Source organism: Thermobia domestica, chromosome 18 (genome assembly GCF_964235325.1).
Source record: "Thermobia domestica chromosome 18, izTheDome1.hap1.1, whole genome shotgun sequence".
In the NCBI taxonomy this organism is placed as follows: Eukaryota; Metazoa; Arthropoda; class Insecta; order Zygentoma; family Lepismatidae; genus Thermobia; species Thermobia domestica.
In genome coordinates, this window is record NC_137471.1 from 70571257 (window position 1) to 70594259 (window position 23003).

Consider the following 23003-nt stretch of genomic DNA (forward strand, 5'->3'; position numbering starts at 1 on the left):
TAGAATAGCATAGGAAAATATTCCCAACTTTGTAAATCCTTCTTTCAAGCGTACATTGTATACTTTCTTGCTCTTTTGGTTCCTATCCCACACCCTTGGTCCCTTAGCGCTTCAATCACTAATTTAAAGCAGGTCAAAAATGTTTCAAAGGCCATCAAAGGGGACATTTAAATTCTACACTTCTAAGGTTGCTAGGTTGCTCTCTACCTTATAAGGATGGACATGTTTATACAAAGAGACATTCTGCCGAGGAAGGAGAGGTTCGTCCCAGTTACAAATGGATTGATCGCATGAACATTTGTTCTGATTGTGCAGTTGGTACTTCAACCCTAATCTAAAGTACACAGGTCTGGGATTGAAACCGCTCCTTGGTTTCCAGGGAAATCTCAAATCATGGTACAGATTATAGATATGATTTGGTACCTTACGATGTCGGAGCATCTTCACACCAGCAAACCTTACTCTCCTGGCAACATTGGAGATGACAGTAGGGTCCCATTCACTAGTGAAGTTCCTTTCCCACCAGTAGGTATAACGAGGAGGTGGATGTCTGTTCACCGTGCTAATGGGTGAGATCCATTTCCTTACTTCGTGAGGATTCACAGTTGAATCTTGGAAATTTTCGTCCTAGCAATCACCGCCAGATTCATTTACAAGTCTGATTAAAGTGGTGAAGTATTGACTTATAAGCTGAGTTACAAATCTATCCCATCACGGTAAAATAGATGTTCCAGTTGCTAATATTTGTACTTCTTCATCTAAAAAAAAAAAAAAAAAAAAAAAAAAAAAGAGAGAGAGAAAAGACAAGAAAATGATAAAAGAAATGAAAGAAAAAGAAAACAAAAGGCAGTAAGTGAATGTTGGTTTCATGGAAAATTCAGAAGGCAACTGTTTAGAACCTAAAGGCTTATATTCTTAGCAACACCTTAGAAGATGAAATTACAATTTAATAGTTATCTTTATGATAGGATACTCTCCTAATTTTCCTTGAAATATTCAAGGATACCAGATCGCAATGATCGTTACTTTCTTTAAACACCTTAGTTTTCATGGATAAGACGAAGATTTAGTCATGCAATTTTTTTCTTAACTTCTTCCTAATTCTAATACTAATGTATGAATCTCTATCACAATATTTCTTCTTAAACGCTTTTGTGGCAGATTTTGAACAAATGAGTTTAGTCTAATTACTGTAAAAATATTTGAAAATTCACCATCTAGTATTTATAAAGTACTATGAAACAGTTATCTCTGCGAATTCATGATAATTTGAATGCACATCAATTATTATATAATTTAATTATCAGTTAAATGGTACGATCTAAATACTTTGTTTCATAGCGCTTCTTACAAGTTAGTACGAGATCGCTAGAAAATAGCAATTTTCATATTTGCTTTTACCTTATGTTACTTTAAAAGTTATGAAGGAGCTGTAAGTCCGCAGAAACTTCTTATAATAAGTAATTTTAAACGGAATGAACATTGTGTATATTTTAATACAGGTCCGTCGAGAAAGAATAATTGGGTTTCGTGGAGCAGCTGTGCAGGACTGATGGCACTTTGTGTTAAATGATACAATGATTACTTTGGTAACTCAAATAGTTCATTGCATGTTATGAACAGTGGCGAAGCGTACTATGAGGCTCTGAGGTCGGGCCTACCCTGTCTTCTAACATATATTTTCTTTATATTTAGTTTCTTGTAAAATAAAATCAATATTTCAAAACTTCGTTTTTTTTCGGTAACAAAATTGTAGGTTGGAAACACTTGGAGTATCTTCCGTCTGAGCCTCACAAGTTCGCTGGACTCGTTTACGGGCTGTGCTGCTCAGGGAGCGAAGCTATTATCAATGAGGGCTGCACGCATTGTTGGGAAGGGCTCGCCTCTGGGAGTTTAATTTTAGAGTTGAAGGTGTCTTTCAATGCTAATATGTTATAAAATGATTTCCTTAACACAGAGTAATAAGTTTCTGTGTAGAATTATGTATTTTTATTAGTGATAACTTGTTTAATTTTGGTATATACTCTCAGGAGTTATTCAGAATAGCTGTTTTTTCTCACTACATGGGACCTGGTCCATAATACCTTGTAAAATATTTTTGATACATTAAACATACGTATAAATTTACCAAACGCTACCATACAGGAAAAAATATTTATGTTTGTGTGTAATTTTAGTTGAGTTTTCCATTTCGTAGAATCAGTGCGGCATTTACGATCTTATTTCGGGGGGCTTTGCTTGTTTCGGGAGGGCCTTTGCTAACTTTATTCCTAGAAATGTGGAAATTCTGTAATGTATGTATAAAACAACAAAAAAGTGCCGACAAAATTTCAGTGAGTACTTAAGCCCGAAAGCCACCCCTTAAATATGACACTCCATAAAATACAATATTAAATATCTTATGTTGTTTCAAATAAAGTTCATCCTGAGCATTAACAATTCTAGTGAAGTTATCCCGTGATGCGTTAATTAATGGCAGTATTGTACTTTCTTTAAAATTAGAGATGCAAGTAACAACCGCTTATCCAAGAAATTTGACAGTTAACTGTAAGAATGTACTTTCTTTTTTCTCCCTCTATTTTCAATAATGCAGCTAATTAAAACAGCAACTGGGAAGTACATTCCCCTCATTCCCCGTGTAAATCCCAGACAGAAGAAAATATGAACGGCACTTCAAAATATTTATAGTGGAGCTAAATTGGATGAGAATATTCCATTAATAGATATTGCGCGTTTTCCTCATTTAAATATTTGTTGAATAATAATAATAGACTACTTTCTGTCTACTTTTGCTTATATATTCATTCTTTCTTGTTAAATTAAACAAAAAACTACTATGTATACATGCACATAAATTCAACTCTAAACAGTGTTAGAAATACAGCTAAGAAAGTTCTTTAAAATAGATTTGGTAGGTTTTTAATTCAATAAGAAAAATAGAATTCTGACTATAATTTTAAACATTTTATAATACATTAGAAATAAATGCTATTTGTGTTATTAGTTTGTCGGGCCTACACTATACTTGCCGCGACCTTATCCTGATAGCCGACATACGCAGCTTCAATTCAGGCGACTCCGCGCACATTACATAGTTCCTCCCGTTACACAAGTAAAACATTACTTAGGAGATCAATTCAAAGAGCTAACTGAGTTCAAGTATATAAAAATGTCAATACAGAAACAATATTTAAAATAAATTATACTACATTTATTAGTAAAGGGTTATGAAAATGACGTCACGACTCAGAATCGGAAAGAGAGAAGGAAAGAAAGGAGTGAAAAGCCGGCAGCTAAGATGCGAGTTTCTTGCAAGTGTTGCAAGATTATAAACTTGAAAAATCTTATAACAAAAGCAGAGGACCAGTAAAATTACTTAATTGGTCAATGTTAGAAACCGTCCACAATGGATAGGAAATGGCTTAATATTTTTATAAGATATATAAATTAAATAGAGTAACTACCCCGTAAGAAACTTCATTGCCTGCTGATAAATGAAACAAAAGAAATAACGGAACTCACATGTAACTTCTGCAATTTTTGTGCAGAGAGTGGCACTGCTCTGCCAAATATCGTCTTCGCGCGTGCGTTAGAGTGGGTACGTGGGTGTACTGAAACTGAAACCATGAAGAGTGTTAAGCGCGAAGTTGAAAATATGAATGAATCCGAATTATCATCTTCTCAGTATTATCGCAAACACGAGGAAGGGAAACCTCTTTAAAGTCAAGCAAAGTAAATTGCCAACAATTTGTACGCTCGACTGAGAAAAATATGCAGACAAAACTATTGAAGAAATTGTTAATATGATTGTTGCCGGTTCGCTGTGGTTTACTCAGTGCCAATGTAGAGTTGCTGTGCTTTTAGAAAAAAAATCGTATTTTTAATTTATTGTGTGGGAGGGTGGCTGCTCGTATGTTTCTGTTTATGATTGACCTTTTCCAGGTAGATATATGAGAATAACATCATTTCTTATTCTTTCTTACCTTAATCAATTGAAATGAATAAGCAAAATAGTTTTCATGCTCTCGGGTTTTAATTGTGAGGATTGCAAATACATGACGTGCGAATTTCCAATACATTTATTACTATTGTCGTGTCTTCATAAATTATTAAAACAAATAGACCAAGAAACATATTTTTTGTAAGCGGCAGGAAAAGGACGAGAAATCATCGCTCCGCGCATATCAGCTGAAACTCAGAACAGCGCCAGTTGAAACCCTGGCGATTGAGAGCCAAACCAAAACACACACACACACATACAAAGGCTTCCCTGTGAAAAGGTTCGCGCGCCGACATGTATTAATGCGCTTGTGATGCGCCTCTCAAGTTAACATTGCGTTTAGTATACTTGCGGGATTACGCTTCGCCACTGGTTATGAATGGCTTACAGGAGAATAGATGGCGCCGCGGTGCAGTTATTTTCTTAAACAAGTGAAAGCACAAGCTGAAACATGCCGAGAGCATGAAGTTCTGAAATGCTCACGCAATTGGCGTACCGCTGGTTCGTTATCTTCAGTGAATTAAGTAGCAACTTCGCGTGGTTCTATGTGACGTTTATAGTTCATGATAAATATGTTCGTCAATAAGAACGATGACAATTATGCAAGAGAAAGCCGTGTGTGCGTTATGTCTGGTGGAAAACGAATCAGTGGCTGCAGTCCACAGGCATTTGGACATCAGTATACTATCAGAAACTACCACCACTTGCGAACAACATGGGGGTTGTGGCAAATGATTTAAGGAAAGATGCAGTGTGGTGGAACAACATTTTACCGTCAGGTCGCGTACATAAGAGGAAAAAGGAAATGAAATATTTCAGTTTAATGTCCCAGATTATGCCATACACGCTAAGGGAGAGGGCGACTAAAGCAAGTGAAATAGAAGAATTTATGGAATGATAAAGTGGAGGAAACGGGAATACCCCGAGAAAACCCATGGACACAAAGTTGTCCATCACAAACTTACTTGTAAGGGGATCGAACCAGGGACCCCACGCGCCAGAGGTAAGCGCTCTACCAATGAGCCATCGTGTCCCCTAGTACATAAGAGGAAACTTTGGAAAGAATGGCCGTTTTGTTTGTGCAGTCCACAGAATTCAATTGTACGACACAATACTAAGTTAGGTTTACCACTCACGACAGCCTATGAGAGAGTTTACCTTTGCATGGGTACAAAATTCAACTATTGGCGGAAATGAGACCAGAAAACAAACTACAGACATGTGAATTTGTTGTAAATATGTTTCAGAGAATTGATGCCAACGATCAATTTTCACCTTGTATTTGATTCTCCGATGAAGCCATGTTGCATGTCAAGGATGTGCTAATAGACAGAATTGTCGAAATATGAAGAGAGAAGAGAGCAACTACATGCCATACACGAATGCATGAGAGACTTATCCATGATCAAATTTGATGTGTCTTACGAAGAATCAAATCATTTGATCATTTTTCTTCGCCAAACAAATTGCAACCGCAAATTCATACCTGGATATGTTGGAACTGTTTGTTTCCCCACATATTGAGACATGGAAACCTTTAAATTATATTTATAGAGCTCCCTCATGGCTAAACGACTTGCTTACGCGCCTTTAATTTGGAGGATCCGAGTTCTATTCCCAATGGGGGCTCATGTCCGAATCCCCCATTAAGGTATAGGTCAACCTTTCATATAGCTTCAATGCTGAAAAAGGACGTTAACTCAAAATCAAATCATATTATATCATATCAAAATTACCTTCGAGCCTCATTTTACTGATATTGTTTCACCTGGTTTGCATATTCGTTTGGATAATACACTATTTGCTTAGTTCAAGGACTCAAATCTTGACATCGAAAAAGCCTCGACCTCATACCATTGGATTCGTTATGGGGTTTATCGAAAACATTGTGTACCATGTTAATGTCGATAATGTGAACCACATTAAAACAAAAAAAGAAGCCAATTAATACTGTTACCACAGACATGTTCAACAGGATCTAATGTTAAATTAATTGTCGTCTGGAGGTCTGTCGTGTTGTGAATGGTGCACACATCGAAACTAATACGCAAACGCACTTCAACATTTTTTTTTTTTTTTTTGTCACCGTAATGTGGATTTTGGTAGCAGTGAATTTGTCTATGCACTCAATAAACTAATTTAGTTGTTAAAAAATGTGTATTATTCAACTACCCGAGCGTCATCACTCCTAACTATAAAAACAGGCCCACAATACCTCAACATTCATTTCCAAAGATTGTATTTGTTAATGTTTCACATATTCTCTATCGTCGTTTTGGTAAATAAATCTTCAAGATTCTCAGAAAATTATACTACAACAACACTCAACGCCTTTGAAACATTTACCTTGCAACTTCTCTTATTTTAAAAAGGTAGTGAATTTACAAATTCTTTGGCAGCTGATCTCGGAGATATAAGAAAACAAATATTACAAATTTCTTGAATAAGTGATATTACAAGTTCTTCGAAAAATTGATGTTTGAAATTCTTTAAAAACTGTCTGTACAGCTTTTTTTATAAAATTATCTTAAAGGTGATATGTTTAAGCTTTGATTCATTAAATGTGAGTAAGTAAGACCTTTGTATGAATATAACTTGAGAGATTTTGAGATAACATGACTTCCGATATTACATTTTAAGGGAATTATAGGATATATATATATATATATATATATATATATATATATATATATATATATATATATATATATATATATATAGTAGCACATGTAATCAATAGTGTACTTTAACAAGACTGTTCATTAATACACTTGGTCCAAACTGACTGGCAACCCGAGCCTGTTTACTGAAGAGGTATGGAGTTAGTGGCGATGTACACTTGACTTGGGTATTCATTGGTTGCGTTAAAAAAGTGGTTTCTCTCTAGAATTAAAAATGGACTATCAATATACCTATCTAATATCACTGCCTTACATACAGACCAAACGACTCAGCAATTTGTAGTTGTCTACCTCTTTGTGCACCATGATCAAAAATATTCACTGCTATAATTTAAAAGCGCCCGATTCTGTAAGACTTCTGATACTCCAACGAATGCAGAGCTACAAATTCTGTAGTTGAAGTAAGACCTAATTCTAATAACCTTGAATTCTCTAAAGAATCCGATGCTTTAACGAATGGAGGGCTACAATTCCTGTAGTTAAATAAGCACTGAATTCTAATAACCTTTGATTCTCTAAAGAATCTGATCGCTTAACAAATATATAGTTAAAAATCCTATAGTTGAAATAAGCACTGCATTATAATAACTTTTGGTTCTCTGAAGAATTTGATTCTTCAGTGAATATAAAAGCTACAAATCATGTACTTGAAAAAAGCACTGAATTCTAATAACCTTTATTTCTCTAAAGAATCTGATCCTTTAACGAATGGAGAGCTACAAATCCTATAGTTGAAATAAGCACTGCATTATAATAATTTTTGGTTTTCTGAAGAATCTGATCCTTCAATGAACGTTAAGCTACAAATCCTATAGTTGAAAGCACTGAATTCTAATAACCTTTGATTCTCTAAAGAATCTGATCCCTTAAAAAATGGAGAGTTAAAAGTCCTGTAGTTGAAATAAGCACTGAATTCTAATAAGCTTTGATTCTCTAAACAATCTCATCCCTTAACGAATGGAGAGTTAAAAATCCTGTAGTTGAAATAAGCACTGCAATATAATAATTTTTGGTTTTCTGAAGAATCTGATCCTTCAATGAACGTTAAGCTACAAATCCTACAGTTGAAAGCACTGAATTCTAATAACCTTTGATTCTCTAAATAATCCGATCCTTTAACGAATGGAGAGTTACAAATCTGTAGTTGAAATAAGCACTGAATTCTAATAACCTTCGATTTTTAAAAAAATCGTATCCTGCATTGAATACAGAGCTACAAATCCTGTAGTTGAAATAAGCACTGAATTCTAATAACCTTCGATTTTTAAAAAAATCATATCCTGCATTGAATACAGAGCTACAAATCCTGTAGTTGAAATAAGCACTGCATTCTAATAACCTTTAATTCTCTAAAGAATCCAATCTTTCAACGAATGCAAGACTATAAATTCCTAGAGTTTGATTTTTTTTTTTAATTTAATCTTTTAACGAAGGCAAGATTGCAAATCACTCGATTTTTAAAGAATTCAATCCTTTGACAAATTCAAGACTAAAAATCTCACTCAAGTACTCTATTTTCTAAAGAGTCTAATTTCTCAAATATGCACTGCTAGTGAGACACAACGCAGCTTTGCTGTAATTCTGTTGTTTCCACAGTCCACATTTTCATTGCTTCGTCGAGGGAGTATATACAGTAGATACTATTTACTTTCAATTAACTTATTATACCATAAAGAATAACAATTATTATACCATTTATGTCTCAATCGAAGATATCTAGATAGATTATATAAGGTATTCGGAAACAACTCCGAATTTTTTTTTAAAAATGAAACCTTACACAAAAACATGGAAAGAAAATCAATAGTTTAAACTAGCCTTAGTGCTTAAATGCATCATCTTTGAGCTATAGAGGGCCGATAGATAGTAGGAAGAATAAAACAGGATCATAACTCGAGAACGAAATATAGGATAATAGTCAAGTAAAAGAACACAGTTATTGTTTTGAGTCTAGATTCTATTAATGTACCAATAGATATGAAACTGGGGCGGCGACCGGATTAGCCTTGAATTATAGAAGGAAATTGATATCTCCTAATTAGAAACGAAATATGATAGATCAGGAACTGAAAACTGATACATATTCCGTTTTAACCAGTACATTAATAGCATCTAGGCCTAAAACAATCCCTATCTTGTTTTGCGGCCGCAGTGGCTCAGTGGTAGAGCGTTCATCTCTGGTACTTGGGGTTCCTCGTTCGATCCGAGCCCGCACTAGGTGCTTTATGGTGGACAAACATCATGTGCTTAGCTTTTCTCGGGATTCTCCCGTTTCCTCCTACTTTATTCTTTCCACCATTCAATCCTTTCTCATCATCACCGTCTCCATTAGCCTAGCCGGATGAACGTGGGACGTAAAACTGAAATATTTTATTTTCCTAATTTTACCCATCCTTCTGAGCTATGACTCTTTTCATATTGCTCCGATCAATTTTGGAAAGCTATAAACTCCAAAATGATGCATTCCCCCCCCCCCATATTAGCGTTTTTTCATGCTTTCGTGTGAGGACTCGTTTCCCAAGGTCTTATTTTATTTTATTTTATTTTGTATGCAAATAGTATGTAATGATCAATAGGTATTAACACATGCATTTACAAAGTATTAGTGCTTGTGTGAATATTAACTTATTGTTTACCTAAGCATTTGTTTGCAAATGCGTGTACCAAACTGTATTTGACCAATATTTATTTGTTTTGCAGGGGCTGATCATTTTCTTATGCTACATATTGAAAAGCGAAACACCGATGCATATTCAAGTAATGCTAAAGCTGAAATTGGATAATGCAGTAGATGATGAATGTACTTCGGATACAATCACTAGCCCTTTGAAACGTAAGTGAAGTCCGTTTCTTACTAATACGAATGATGCCGCATAAAGTGTAAAAATTCTGTGAGTATTTAGTTGCTGCAAAATAAGTAAATGATTTTACAAGAAAATTGAAAGGAGCTCGGGCCCAAATGACCCTCCAATTTTAGAAAGGGCACTTTCTGCTTGTTACTGTAACATTTATCATCTTGTGCTTTTACTAAACAATTAATGGGTAATTACTTGTTGGTTAATCTTTCAAGCGTTTTCTACTTTTTTATTTAGAAGACTGCAATGAACGGAACAGTCATCTAGTGAGTTTTGTTTTACATCGGGAAAGAGGAACAAATTTCCTAACTATAGACATCTAATATTGAATCGTTGAAGTAGTAGTGCAACCAGTTTTGGTATTTACACATTTATGGATTAAATTAGATTAGGGGTGTCATTTGGAGAAGGTATGGTGCATTGGCCCCTGAGCAGGGGGCGGATTAAGGCTTTTGGGGCTCTGGAGCCAACTATTTCAAGGGGGCCCTATGTTACGAATAGTTTTAGCGCATACATTTTATTTGCTGTATTCCACAGCCTCATAGGCTTATCGAACCACCGAGAATTATGCTGTAATATTTTAATGTGCTCCAAGTTTACAATAATTAGTTTAGTTAGATTCATTACTAACAGTTAAATAATTACATTCATTATAAACAGTTAAATGCTGCTGATGGAAAGACTTAAATCTAGCGGTACTGCAAGCGTAATGAAAATATTAGCATGGGTCTGAAGCCTATAATATAATAAGTTGATTGCTATATTTTAGTATTAAACAGAGGGATTTTAAGGAGCCCCTGAGCTTGGGGGCCCCGCCGGAGTCTGGGCTCCACTGGCTCGGCCCTTAATCCGTTCCTACCCCTAAGTTTCAGAAACTTCCGCTTTTTAATAAATTGTTTAATATATTAATATACTTCTTTAAAAAAAACACGAAGCTCTTGCTGAAATGATGCTACTGGATGGAATATGGACTTAGAACATTGAATCCATACCAAATGATCCATTCCTGTTATCTACTAACATTGTAGCTCTGTAGGTCTCAATAATGAAACTGGAATTTCAATAGAAGGCTAAAGGTAGAACTAGAATCTATTCTTTGGCAGTGGAATCCATATTCTATAAGAGAATATCTCGATGTTACCAATTCTGTTTCAATAGCGTCATTTCAGGTTTTGCCGGGGAGGAGGAGGGGCGGCAAGATTGGGATAAGAGTTTCACGTTTATATTAGCAAACAATTTATTAAAATTATGAGTTTCTCAAACTAAGGAAGCAATTGATCCCTGCCGTCCCAAATGACGCCCCTGTTCTGTTCTGATACCTACCGACTCGAAGGTGGACAAAGAAAGTCGTTCTACTTTCTTAGCATAGCATAGATTCTGAAGAAATAGGGAATAAACTGTAATGAGCGAGGAAAATATATATATATATATATATATATATATATATATATATATATATATATATATATATATACAAAAAACATAAGTAATAAATACCCTATACAAAGAACATAAGACAACATATGAGGTAAGAGGACACAGAGGAGAAATAACAATTCAGAAGAGGTTAGACAAGGATCATCCATTTTAATTTAATCTCTACATTGAAGAAGCAACAAAAGAAATCAAAAGCAACCTAGGAATAACAATTCATTAACAGAAAAATGCAGATAGAGGAGGGTTACCAAAGAACACGCACGCCCTAAGAGTGCGCAGTGCCAATTACGCTGAAGTGGTAACACAGAGAATTGTTATTGCTACGCTGTTTGATGCGTCTTTGTGTGAGAGTTGATACAAAGAAAAGGGAAGTTAACGGATCGCTGCAAACAGAAAATACAGCTAAAAATAACTTTTTTGAATTCTTGATGTAATATTTTAATACTCTTAGTTAAGAAATTATTCTGATATAGCAGCTAACTACAGTACCCTTGTTGCATGGTAGGAAACATGAATGCAGATAGAATTGTTTACCATGGCTTTGTTTCGGGAGTCTTGCATGTGCAGCCACATGGATGAATTTTACTCGAGATGACTGTTGTTTCCCAAAGAGTGCGCATTAGTGAGTTACCAAAGAACGCGCACGTACTCTTTGGGAGAATTTCTTTGATAGTGTGTGTGGGTAGCGGCATTCATATTACAGACTGTGGTTATTCTCATCAGTTACTCTCGGAGTGTAATCTGATGTTTGAATGGATTGTAGAATTATTTGTAATTGTTTGTCTTCGATTCAAGCACCAACTGTAAATCATATATAAGAAGTATTTTAAATTCACAAAATTTCTTAAATTACAATGATGATGTGGTGTTCTGCCCGAAGGCAGGCCTTTGGTCCATGGTAGTTTGCCATTGCTTTTCATGGTATGATTATGTCGTCCTAAGAAGTGAGGAAATGATCAAAATAAAGATTCTGGAAGTGTTCTGGAGGAAGATGCTGAGCGAAATATGGCTTCGATTACCATTGTAATGAAACCACGAACTAAGAATTTAAAAAGACATACACTAAAGGTGTTGTTCAGGAATTTTTTTTTTTCAATTGGTGGAATAATGTAATGAAACCACGAACTAAGAATTTAAAAAATCATCATTAATTTTACTCATAAAAATCATAATTTGTGGGTGAAACTAAACGAAGATTTTCTTTAATGTTTTAAATTTCGTGTACGTTCATATATTTTTTAAAACCACATGGACGTGTAATGAAGAAATTGTTGGAAGCAAAAGCAAAATAGTTTAGAATCACCTGTATTCGAACAATTGGAAGCAAACCTTAGGGTAAATTAAAGTTTAAAATCCATTTTATTTTTACATCGTTAGATGATAATATTTTTCAGAAAATGTTATTTTTTTTTTAAACTCAAGTTTTACAATTTCATTACACCGTAGAGAAAGGAAACGTTTTACACCTACAGAAGCCGCAACGACAAGCACGTCTGTTCATCCTAAATACATCATTCCTCTTCCGAAATCAAAAAATTTGCGACAAATTGCACGTACCAAATGTCGATCTGAAATTTTTACTATTTCTTCATTTCACAAGTTTCTTCAGAGCAAACGAGTCAAAGGAAATGTTAAGTCAAAGAGAAAACTCTTTGATCATCCCGATGAACCATCCACTTCAACAAAGAAAACTGCAGCTGAGATCAACCAAAACTTCATGCGCAATGTGTAACGAATTGAATGAAGAACCAATTGACGAAGACTGGATTCAGTGCATTAATTGTAAACGATGGTGACATGAGCAGTGTTCGTCTTACGAAGGGGTTTAGGCTTCAAGTATGATAGGTGTTGAGTGCGCCCTCTTAGGGACCGCAAAACGCACTCTTTGGGACACTGGTCCTTAAGAGTACGCATTTGAGTGTTTTAACTTTTTAACGTATATCTCCATTTCTACATCTAGTAGTAAACTTTTCTATTTCTTACAATGTAGCCTAAACTTCAATTAAAATTTTGTACAATTTTTATAATTTTTGCTTCATTACTTTCGGAGCTATTTGAAATTGAATATTAAGTGCGTGCTCTTTGGTAACCCTCCTCTACAGTGGAGTACCGGTAATCCGAACACGTTTAATCCGAACATCCGGTTAATCCGAATAGGTCCGAAAGGAAAATTTTATTTATTTTGTGGCGAAAATACACAGTTTTAGGAAATTAATGACTAAAAGGATGAAAATGAATGCATGTTTTAATAGAAAACAAAGTACAATTTCGTTAAATAGAGCTTTTTTTAATACTTGTATTTAGGCCTTAAATCACATTACGACAATTACTGTACGTCGAGAAATAAAGTCATCGTTTTTTTTTTTTTTTTTCAATATTTTCTCAGTACAGCACATATACTGTAGTCAGAAAACATGTTTTGAAATACTATACGCTATGTATTACAACACAAAAGACCCGTTTACCCGCTTTAAACCGTGATTTTACTGTTATTCCGGCTAATCCGAAGAGAGTTCGGTTCCAATTAGTTCGGATTAGTGGGACCCCACTGTACTTAGATTTACGAACGATATCGCGCTGTTGGCAGACAGTAAAAAACAATTACAGACACGTCTAAATGGATTACAACAACTGCAGCAAACTCATGAAAAAGTTATAAGATGCACAAGAAAAGAAACAATATATGTATAGAATCTGGTGTTGCAGTATGAGAATTAGGTTCCAAATACACACAGAAATATGATTACACTAAACAACAAAATTTTACTTTTTTTTTTCTGTAACTGGTATGAGAACAGCTAATCTTTATGTTTTCGGGTGTGCTGATAACGAAAATGTTAATGAAAATGCAAGATTAGCTCTCGTTTTGAAGTTATGATAATTTTACGTTATTGCCTATATAAGCATATCCGTGTATTTACCTTGTTGTTATCCCTCGGAGGAAGGCAATTGAAGACGCAACCGCTTTGTCTGGCGTTTGTAGTTTTGTGCTGGTGATTCCCTGATTAGTGTCCAACAATAATCCGCCAACATTAATGCATTCCACTTTGCCTGGTATCTCATTTCCATGTCCGAAATTTGCTGGTGGAAGCTTTCCCCGTGCTCGTCGCTTACAGCACCACAGTTGTCAGGAAAGAAGTCCAAATGGGAATCTAAGAAATGTAACTTTAAGGCCAGTCTATCGTAGCAGGGCAGCTTTGCCACAAGACCCTTATAGTTTTCTGTCCTCTTATTTCCTAAAAAGTTTGTTGATACTTGAACAAAGGCATCCCAAGCTAACTTTTCATCACCTGTCAGGATGGTGTTGAAATGCTCATCTTTGTGCAGTTTACGTATCTGGGGGCCCACAAAATCCCCTCTTTTATTTTCGCCTCACTAAGGCGTGGAAATTTCTCGCGCAAATAGAGAAATACTTCCCCAGTTTTGTCCATGGCCTGAACAAAGTTTTCATTAGGCCCAGTTTTACATGAAGAGCAGAGAGAATTATGTTATTGGATTCAATAAGTGCTTCGTGCATAACATTGTAAGGTCCTGGTTCAAATGATTGACGCTTAGGCCAATCTTTCTTTTTATAATGAAGTGCTTTGGCGCGGCTATCCCAGAGGCACAGGAAGCAACAGTATTTGCTGTAGCCCTATTGTAGCCCAAGTAATATGCTTATGACTCTCAGATCCCCGGAAATCTGTCATTTAAACCTGTCATAGTTCAATCGCAATCTTTCAAAGAACTGAGTTTTAAAGGTGATGGTGCAGCACTAGTTTCACTACCGCCCTCGTCACTATCACAATCAGGTGGAACAGGAACAGACAGTCCATCTCCGTGAGGCACTGGTCGCATGGCCGACGTTATGTTAGGATATATCAAGGAAGACTTTTTTCTTCTTGGAAATACCATGTGTTAGCGGAGTTGTCGTACAAAAGTAACAATCAACCACATGGTTTGATGGTTCTCGCCAGATCATGGGTATAGCAAAGCCCATGGAAGATCGTTTACGGTTTAACTACGAATGAAGACTCGAGACACAAGACATGCAACATACTTGAGGAGCCCAGGGCTTGTCCTGGTCCCCGATTTCACATCCAAAGTACAGTCTGTACGCCTTTCTAATATATGGCGTTATTGGCCTCCTTTGCGATTTCAATGTAGCCTGTCCGCAAATGGAACAAAAAAATAGTCAGCACTGTTTACGCATTTGCGAGGCATATTGAATCACAGGAATTACAATGACCACACGCATAACTACACTTCAATAACACGTTCTTCCAGCACAAGAACACAACACAGCTTGTAACAGACATAAACTATGCTTAAACATGCTCCACTCCTCCCTTCCCTTCTCCTTTCACTCCCACTTGTTGCTACGAGCCCGGGCTAAAAATAGCGACAAAATACACACAGCTATTGTTGCTTGCAGGAAACTTAATTACTTTGTCTACAAGCAGCGAGATTTGAAGCCTATATGGAAAGGGATTGACAATGAATACTAATATAATAAATATAATTAAATGCACCTCCCCTTTAACTTGGAAACGAGAGCTAATTCCAGTTTTTCATTGTCGTTTTCGTTATCAACGTGGTCGATATAGTTAACAAACATCTATTTCATTCCACTTAAATTTTCACGGGAAAAGAACATGGAAGTGACAAAGATGAGAATGTTAAGATGGCAGTGTAGTAAGACAGGAAAGGCAATAAGAAGCATTTATATAAGCGATACTGTTAAGATGGGAACCCTTGAATAAAAAAAATTCAAGAATAGAGTCTGAGATAGCTTTGACAGGTAGAACGAAGAAACGAAAATTATATTGAAAAGAGAATTGGAAAATTGGAAGCACCAGGTAGGAAGAAGAGGCGAAAACCCAAGATGAGATGCAAGAAGAAAATACAAAATGATCTGAGGGAGAGGGGATGGAGATTAGAGGACGCCCAGGATAGAGAAGAATGGAGGAAAAACCTTAAAGACGGAAACACTGACCCTATATAAACAAACAAGAAGACAGCTTTTCCAATATGATTTAGAACGTTTTCAATACCTCAAGTTTAGTAGGCTGCCATATTCATAATACGGGTACTGTTGACGCTATATTAACAATGCAATTTTCAGTGTAAAGATTAATATACAATTTTGTCTGATTTCACCGTATATTTTGGTAAATTTGCTATATCTCAGTATTTAGTATAGCTAGGACAATCATATGATTACACTAGTCAACAAGGTTTTTACCACATGAAAGAAGAATACTGATCTTTAAGGAACTTTGGCCGCTGAATTCGAATCTGCAATCCGTTTTTCTCTATCACGCACAGTTTTCCCGCGACAGAGGGATTTTCGGGAAATTTCCCCTAAAATTTCCCCTTTTTTTCATCATTGTAGTACCTCTAGCTCGGGTACCCTTAGGCATATAAACATACAAATTATATTCTAGGTTAGCTTAATTTATACTTAGTAAACCCTGTAAGTTTCATCTGAGTCGCACCATTCTTCATTGAGAAATAAATATATTTCTATAAATATATGCTATGTGTACTGTCCATTTTACCATATACAATAGGTGCAGAAAAATCACATGTAATTTCCACGGGAATTGCAATATAAGCAAGGTTTATACTTCATTGGATTTGTAATGAAACATACTTTACAATGATGTATACACCATGTCCGCCATTTTTATAAGAGGAAAATTCTAGAGGGATTTTTCGGAAAATTCCCTTAAAAAGTAGATTTTTTGTCTCATGCCACTGTTCATATAGTGATACAGAAACGGGAATTGCGCCAGATTAATCCTATTGAAAAACTGATCTTTAACTCCAAAAGTATACAACAAAATTCTTAGTTTCCACGCCTTTTAAACGTTATTCAAGATCATCATCATAGGTATTCTGCCTTTATTGGCAGGTCACTTGCCGCAGCTGTGAAGCTTCCATACTCCACGGTCCTCCGCTAACCTTTTCGTCTTCGCGTATGATCTTTCTGTTTTAATATCGTCCATTAATTGTAGTCTCCTTCGCCCCCTCCCTCTCTTTCCCGACACCATACCCTCTAGGACGTCCCTCATGATGCAATCTCTTCTTAGGCAATGTCCCAACCAGTTTCTCTTCCTCTTCCTAATAATATCTAAAAGTGTTCTTTTCTCACCCACCATTTCTAACACTCTCTCATTCGTTTTCCGCTCGACCCAACTAACTCTTTCCATTCTTCTCCACACCCACATTTCGAAGGCTTCCAGTCGATTTTCGTCACCCTTACTCAATGTCCACGTTTCCGCCCCATACAGCACAACACTCCACACGAAGCATTTTATGAGTCTTTTTCTCAACTCTTTGTTCAAGGTCCCACAAAACAGACTTTTCTTTCTTTTAAAGGCTTCTTTCGCCATTCCTATCCTTGCTTTTATTTCACGTTCGCATTTCATGTCATTACTAAGAACACTACCCAGGTATCGAAAACTATTCACTTGTTCTATTTTCTCCCCTCCTACTTTTATATTTGACACAGATCCCTTTGTTCCAATCACCATGGCTTTTGTCTTTCTAACATTTATTTTCATCCCATATTCTTCAAAGCCCCTTCTCATTTTTTCTAACATTTTATTGATTTTCTTTTCAGATTCTGCAACAAGGGCCATATCGTCTGCAAATCTTATGCATCTAATCATTCTACCTCCTACCGAAATGCCATCATCATCATGTAGGCTCTTTTTCACTATCTCTTCTAGATAGACATTAAATAGTGTTGGCGAGAGGCAGCATCCTTGTCGAACTCCCCTTCCAATTGCACTCTCTTCCGTCAGTTCTTCCCCTATTCTAACACTTACTTGTTCGTTCATGTATAAGTTTCTTATGAGTCTTCTATCTTTCCATTCCAACCCTATCTTTGTTAGAACTCCCAACAACAATTCCCAATTCACGCGGTCGAAAGCCTTTTCTAGATCAATAAATACAACATACACCTCTTTCCCTTTTTCTATAAATCTTTCACCGATCACCCTTAATAATCCAATAGCATCTCTTGTGCCCTTGCCTCTTCTGAACCCGAACTGCTCTTCCTCAACATCTTTATTTGTTCTTCCATATAACCTTCTGTTCAGTATTCGGAGCAGAATTTTAGCTGCATGAGATATGAGACCAATTTATTCTATAATCCTCACATCTCTTTGGGTTCGATTTCTTAGCCATCGGTATCATGATCGTTTTCAGAAAGTCTCTTGGCCATTCTCCTGTTTCATATATTTCATTGCATAGTCGCCACAATTCTTTCTTTCCCTTGTCTCCTATATTTTTAATGAATTCAATTGGTATGTTATCTATTCCTGTTGCCTTTCCATTCCTAATCTCGGATATAGCCTTTTCAAACTCATCCCGAAGAATACTAAATCCTTTATCATCCTCGACTACTTCATTTTCCACTTCAACATTTAGGCTACACGGTCTATCCCTACTCTCATATAAGTCTTCAACGTATTCTTTCCACCTTCCTATAACCTCATTTCTCTCGCTGACTACCTTCCCATTCTTATTTTCTACTGCCATCATGATACTCCCTTGTTTCCTCCGAAATTCCATAGATTTCACCTCCTTGTACATTTCCTCATATTTCCCAACTCTTTCTAATTCTTCTATGTCCTCGCATTTTCTTTTGTAAAACTCTTCCCTCGCTTTGTCTGTTTCTCTTCGTAATTCATTATTTAACTTTCTGTACATCTTTCTGCCCTCTTCTGTATCAACCTGTTTCCACATCTTCCTATCCCTCATTTTCTGCAACATCTGCTCTGTAACCCATGGTTTCTTAGCAGTTTTGTGTTCGCGGTAACCTACTGCTTCTTCTGCAGCCTGCTGTAAGCAACGTTTAATATGTTCCCACCGTGCGTTACTACCTGCGCCTATCCTTTCCTCGTTTGAACATTTTTCTTCGAATTTTTCAGCGAAAAGATTTCTTATTTCCTCGTTTTTCAACTTTTCAGTATTTAACACTTTGTTACCTACTTTTCTTCTGCCTACATTTTTCAGTTGAATATCTACTTCGGCCAGCACAAGATTATGATCAGAGAAAATATCAGCCCCGGGAAGGGTCTTCGCGTTCTTTAAGCTATTCCGATCCTGTCCTGAATCATAACATAGTCTATCTGATATCTTCCGCCGTCTATTGGTGATTTCCATGTATATCTTCTCCTCTTGTGCTGATTGAACCAAGTGTTCCCAATTACTAGTGAATTCTGTCTACAGAAATTCACCAGTCCCTCTCCCCTTTCATTTCTTTCGCCTAAACCATATTTGCCTACGATACTACCTTCCTGTTTTTCTCCCACAACTGCATTGAAATCTCCCATTAGAATTATGCATGCACCCTTCTTCTCTCTATCAATAATTTCTTCTATTTTCTCATAATTTTCCTCTACTTCTTCATTTGCATGCGAAGTCGTCGGTGCATATGTCTGTATCACCACTAGATCCTTCGTTTTCCCTTTAAGTCTTAACATCATAACTCTATGATCAATAAATTCTACTTTCACTACCTTCTCCTTTAAGCGCTTTCCAAAAATTATTCCTACGCCATTATTACCGCCCTTTTCATTACCTGAGTAAAACATTCTATATCCTTCGCTGTTCAATACCCCATTACCTTCCCATCTAACTTCACAAACTCCTACCAAATCTAAATTATTTTGTTTCATTTCTTCTTTAAGATTTTCTAATTTTCCTCCCTGTAACATAGTACGTACGTTCCATGTCCCTATCCTAAATCTTTTGCTCTTCCTTGTCTTTCTTTCTCTGTTTGTCTTCCCCCCATTATTACTTTCTCGTCCAATAGTCCTTCCCAAGCCATCCCCCTCCCGGAGATCCGAATGGGGGGATATTTTACCTCCGGAACTACATTTTGACCTGCGAAAGACCATTGTTCATATGTTCTCTTTTCGCTGCTAGCAAACTAGGGAAAATAGAGTGGTGGTTTCCTGTTGCCTTCCACCCCGCAGTATCCCAGCCGTTAAAGTCACTCTGACCACGCCTGGGACTAATGTCCAAGTTGCCGTACCAATCACTATGATTTCCGCCAACTTGGCTACTGGAGAACTGCTGCCTTCTCCCAGAACACACTTCGTCTGGCTACTCCATTTAGACCAATTCGGTAGGGGTGGCCCTTCTGGTAGTGAACTACCACCGACACAGCTCTAAATTTCACTGTAGCACGCAATCCTCCCCACCCGACACATAAGTGTCTTCGTAAAGGTGGTGTTTATCGGGGAGGTTATTCAAGATAGTAAACAAAAAATTAATATTGACCTACAAAAACAAATATCAATAACTCACAATGGATCAAATGCACAACTGCTTTACAAAGTATGAAAATAAAACATTTGTACTTACAATAAATTCTTCCTTTTGTAGTGCCAGTCACTTTCTCTAACTAAAAACCAGCAGTAGTCGCCTATCATATGAGGATCATATTTACCTTGATAACGTTGCTCCATTTCTTGAATGTCCTGATGGAATCGTTCCCCTTGTTCCTCACTTACAGCTCCTAAATTCTCGGGGAAAAATTCCAAGTGGGAATGAAGAAAGTGAATTTTCAGGGACATTCTACATCCTAACCTTTGATAGCTATCCAAAAGCTCTTGAACCAAGTGACGGTAATTTTCTGCCTTATGATTTCCCAAAAATCCATACATCACTTTACTGAAAGCTCTCCAGGCGGATAGTTCATCATTATTTAACTTTGTCTCAAAGATGTTGTCCTTTAATAGTTTCCGAATTTGGGGCCCGACGAATATCCCCTCTTTTACTTTCGCGTCACTAAGTTTTGGAAACTGACTTCTAAGGTACGCGAAACATTCTCCATTCTTCTCCATGGCCTTAACAAAGTTTTTCATTAAGCCTAATTTTATATGTAAAGGCGGCAGCAGAATTTTTTCTGAATTAACTGAGGGAGAATACTTAACATTGTGTTTCCCTGGCATATATGTTTCTCTTGGGGACCATTCTTTTTGAATGTAGTGTGATTCAGTTGCCCTACTGTCCCACAAGCAAAGAAAACAACAGTATTTTGTAAATCCTCCCTGAAGCCCCAGTAATATAGCAATGACCTTTAAATCACCACAAATTTGCCAACAGTACTTGTTATAATGTATCACAGCTAACAACACAGACAAACTTTCATAAGTTTCCTTCATCTCTACGGAATATGCTATTGGAATTGATAGTTTAGTGTTCCCATTATGTAGCAAAACAGCCTTAAGGCTTGTTTTAGAGGAGTCGATAAACAATCTCCATTCTTCAGGGATGTGTTGGAAACCTAGTGCATCCATTAAACCATCTATATTTGTACATGCACATAGGGAATTTTGCATTATATAGTAACCTGAAAATTGTTCATGTCGGTTTCTGAAAATTGAAATTCTGGTGGTAGGAGCCAGTAAATTCCATTCTTGAAGTCTCGATCCGAGCAACTCAGCTTGTTGCTTACTCAGATTTAGATCCCTCACTAAATCATTCAGTCTGTACTGGTTAACAAGAAGAGGTGTGTTTTTGGTTGGGCTATAGTTTGGATCAAAGGAAGTTGATGGTTCGGTCAACTCATCTACTTGCTCTTCTGCTGGAGAAGATTCTTCTGACTGTGCGTATGGATCAGGGATTGGGAGTTCAGGTCCATGTGGTATGGGTTTTAGAGCGGATTGAACATTTGAGTACTCAATATTAGATTTTGTTCGTTTAGAATGACCCCAAATTTTTGTTAGACAGAAATAACAGTCTTCAGCATGACTGGTTGGTTCTCGCCAGACCATTGGCACCGCAAAAGGCATAGCTCGAGTTTTATCGCCACTTTTCCACTTAATAAGAGTAGAATAGCATGTTACACAGCACACATGGGGAGCCCACACTTTGTTTTGATCACCCACATGACACCTAAAATAGCTATAATAAGCTTGTTTTAACGTTTCTGTAAATGCACGGCGCTGACTTTTCACAGTATATTTTCCACACACGTAACAGAAAGTGTTCGGTGAGTTTATACACGCACGCCGCGATTTCTTCATAGCGGAGAAAGAAAACAAACACGCACATGCACTTACGATCACTTGTCACAGGTAAATCCAAATTAAAACTAAACCTACAATATGCATGCAGTTATACAACACTTCCTTATCTATTTGCCATGGACCTGACAATTTATCACTAGAGTCCGATTTTGCGCAGCTTTGTTGCATCAGCTAAACACATGTTGTTGTACAGCTGTATCAATGCAATCACATGCCAGGTGGTAGAAAATCACAGACTTCTTACTCCATGTCGTATACTCTCATTTTTCGTATTTGTGCCTGTATGGGTAAATGAAATTATGTGTTTTTTTTTTCTTTCGGTGCAGAGAACGCAACATCACGTCTTAAAATAAGTAGTACAAACAACATACATGCAGCTATATTTAATTCTCTAGAAATAATAATGCGATTGTTCTGAAACTTGCGAGGTTTCTTAAGCATAAATCAAAGTTTTATATAATGTCATTTTTGTATTTATATTTCAAGGGCCAGTGGTACGAAAATTTGGAAAAAAATGTATATTTTGAGGGAATTTCTCAGCCCCCTCCCCTTGTCACGCAAAAAACTATGGATGATGGAGAAAAACGGATTGCACTTTCGAATTCAGCGACCAAAGTTCCTTTAGGATCAGATGTTTTCTTTCATGTGGCAAAAACCTTGTTTACTAGTGAGCTATTGATTTATTGAATTGATATAAATCTATCTTCTGGCGCAATTCCCGCTTCTGTATCACTATATGATCAGTGACATGAGACAAAAAATCTACTTTTTAGGGAATTTTCCGAAAAATCCCTCTAGAATTTCCCTCTTATAAAATGGTGGACATGGTGTATACATCATTGTAAAGTATGTTTCATTACAAATCCAATGAAGTATAAACCTTGCTTATATTGCAATTCCCGTGGAAGTTACATGTGATTTTTCTGCACCTATTGTATATGGTAAAATGGACAGTACACATAGCATATATTTATAGAAATATATTTATTTCTCAATG

General features: G+C 36.5%; 1 protein-coding gene across 1 annotated transcript in view; it reads left to right on the forward strand.

The window, feature by feature from the left end:
- LOC145676060 (uncharacterized) overlaps nt 1–23003 on the forward strand; it is a 1660834-nt gene that overhangs the window by 1632189 nt on the left and 5642 nt on the right. The window contains exon 23 of the mRNA XM_081746923.1: nt 9382–9514. Within this exon, the coding sequence (XP_081603049.1) occupies nt 9382–9514 (133 nt within the window). The remainder of the gene's footprint in view (nt 1–9381; nt 9515–23003) is intronic.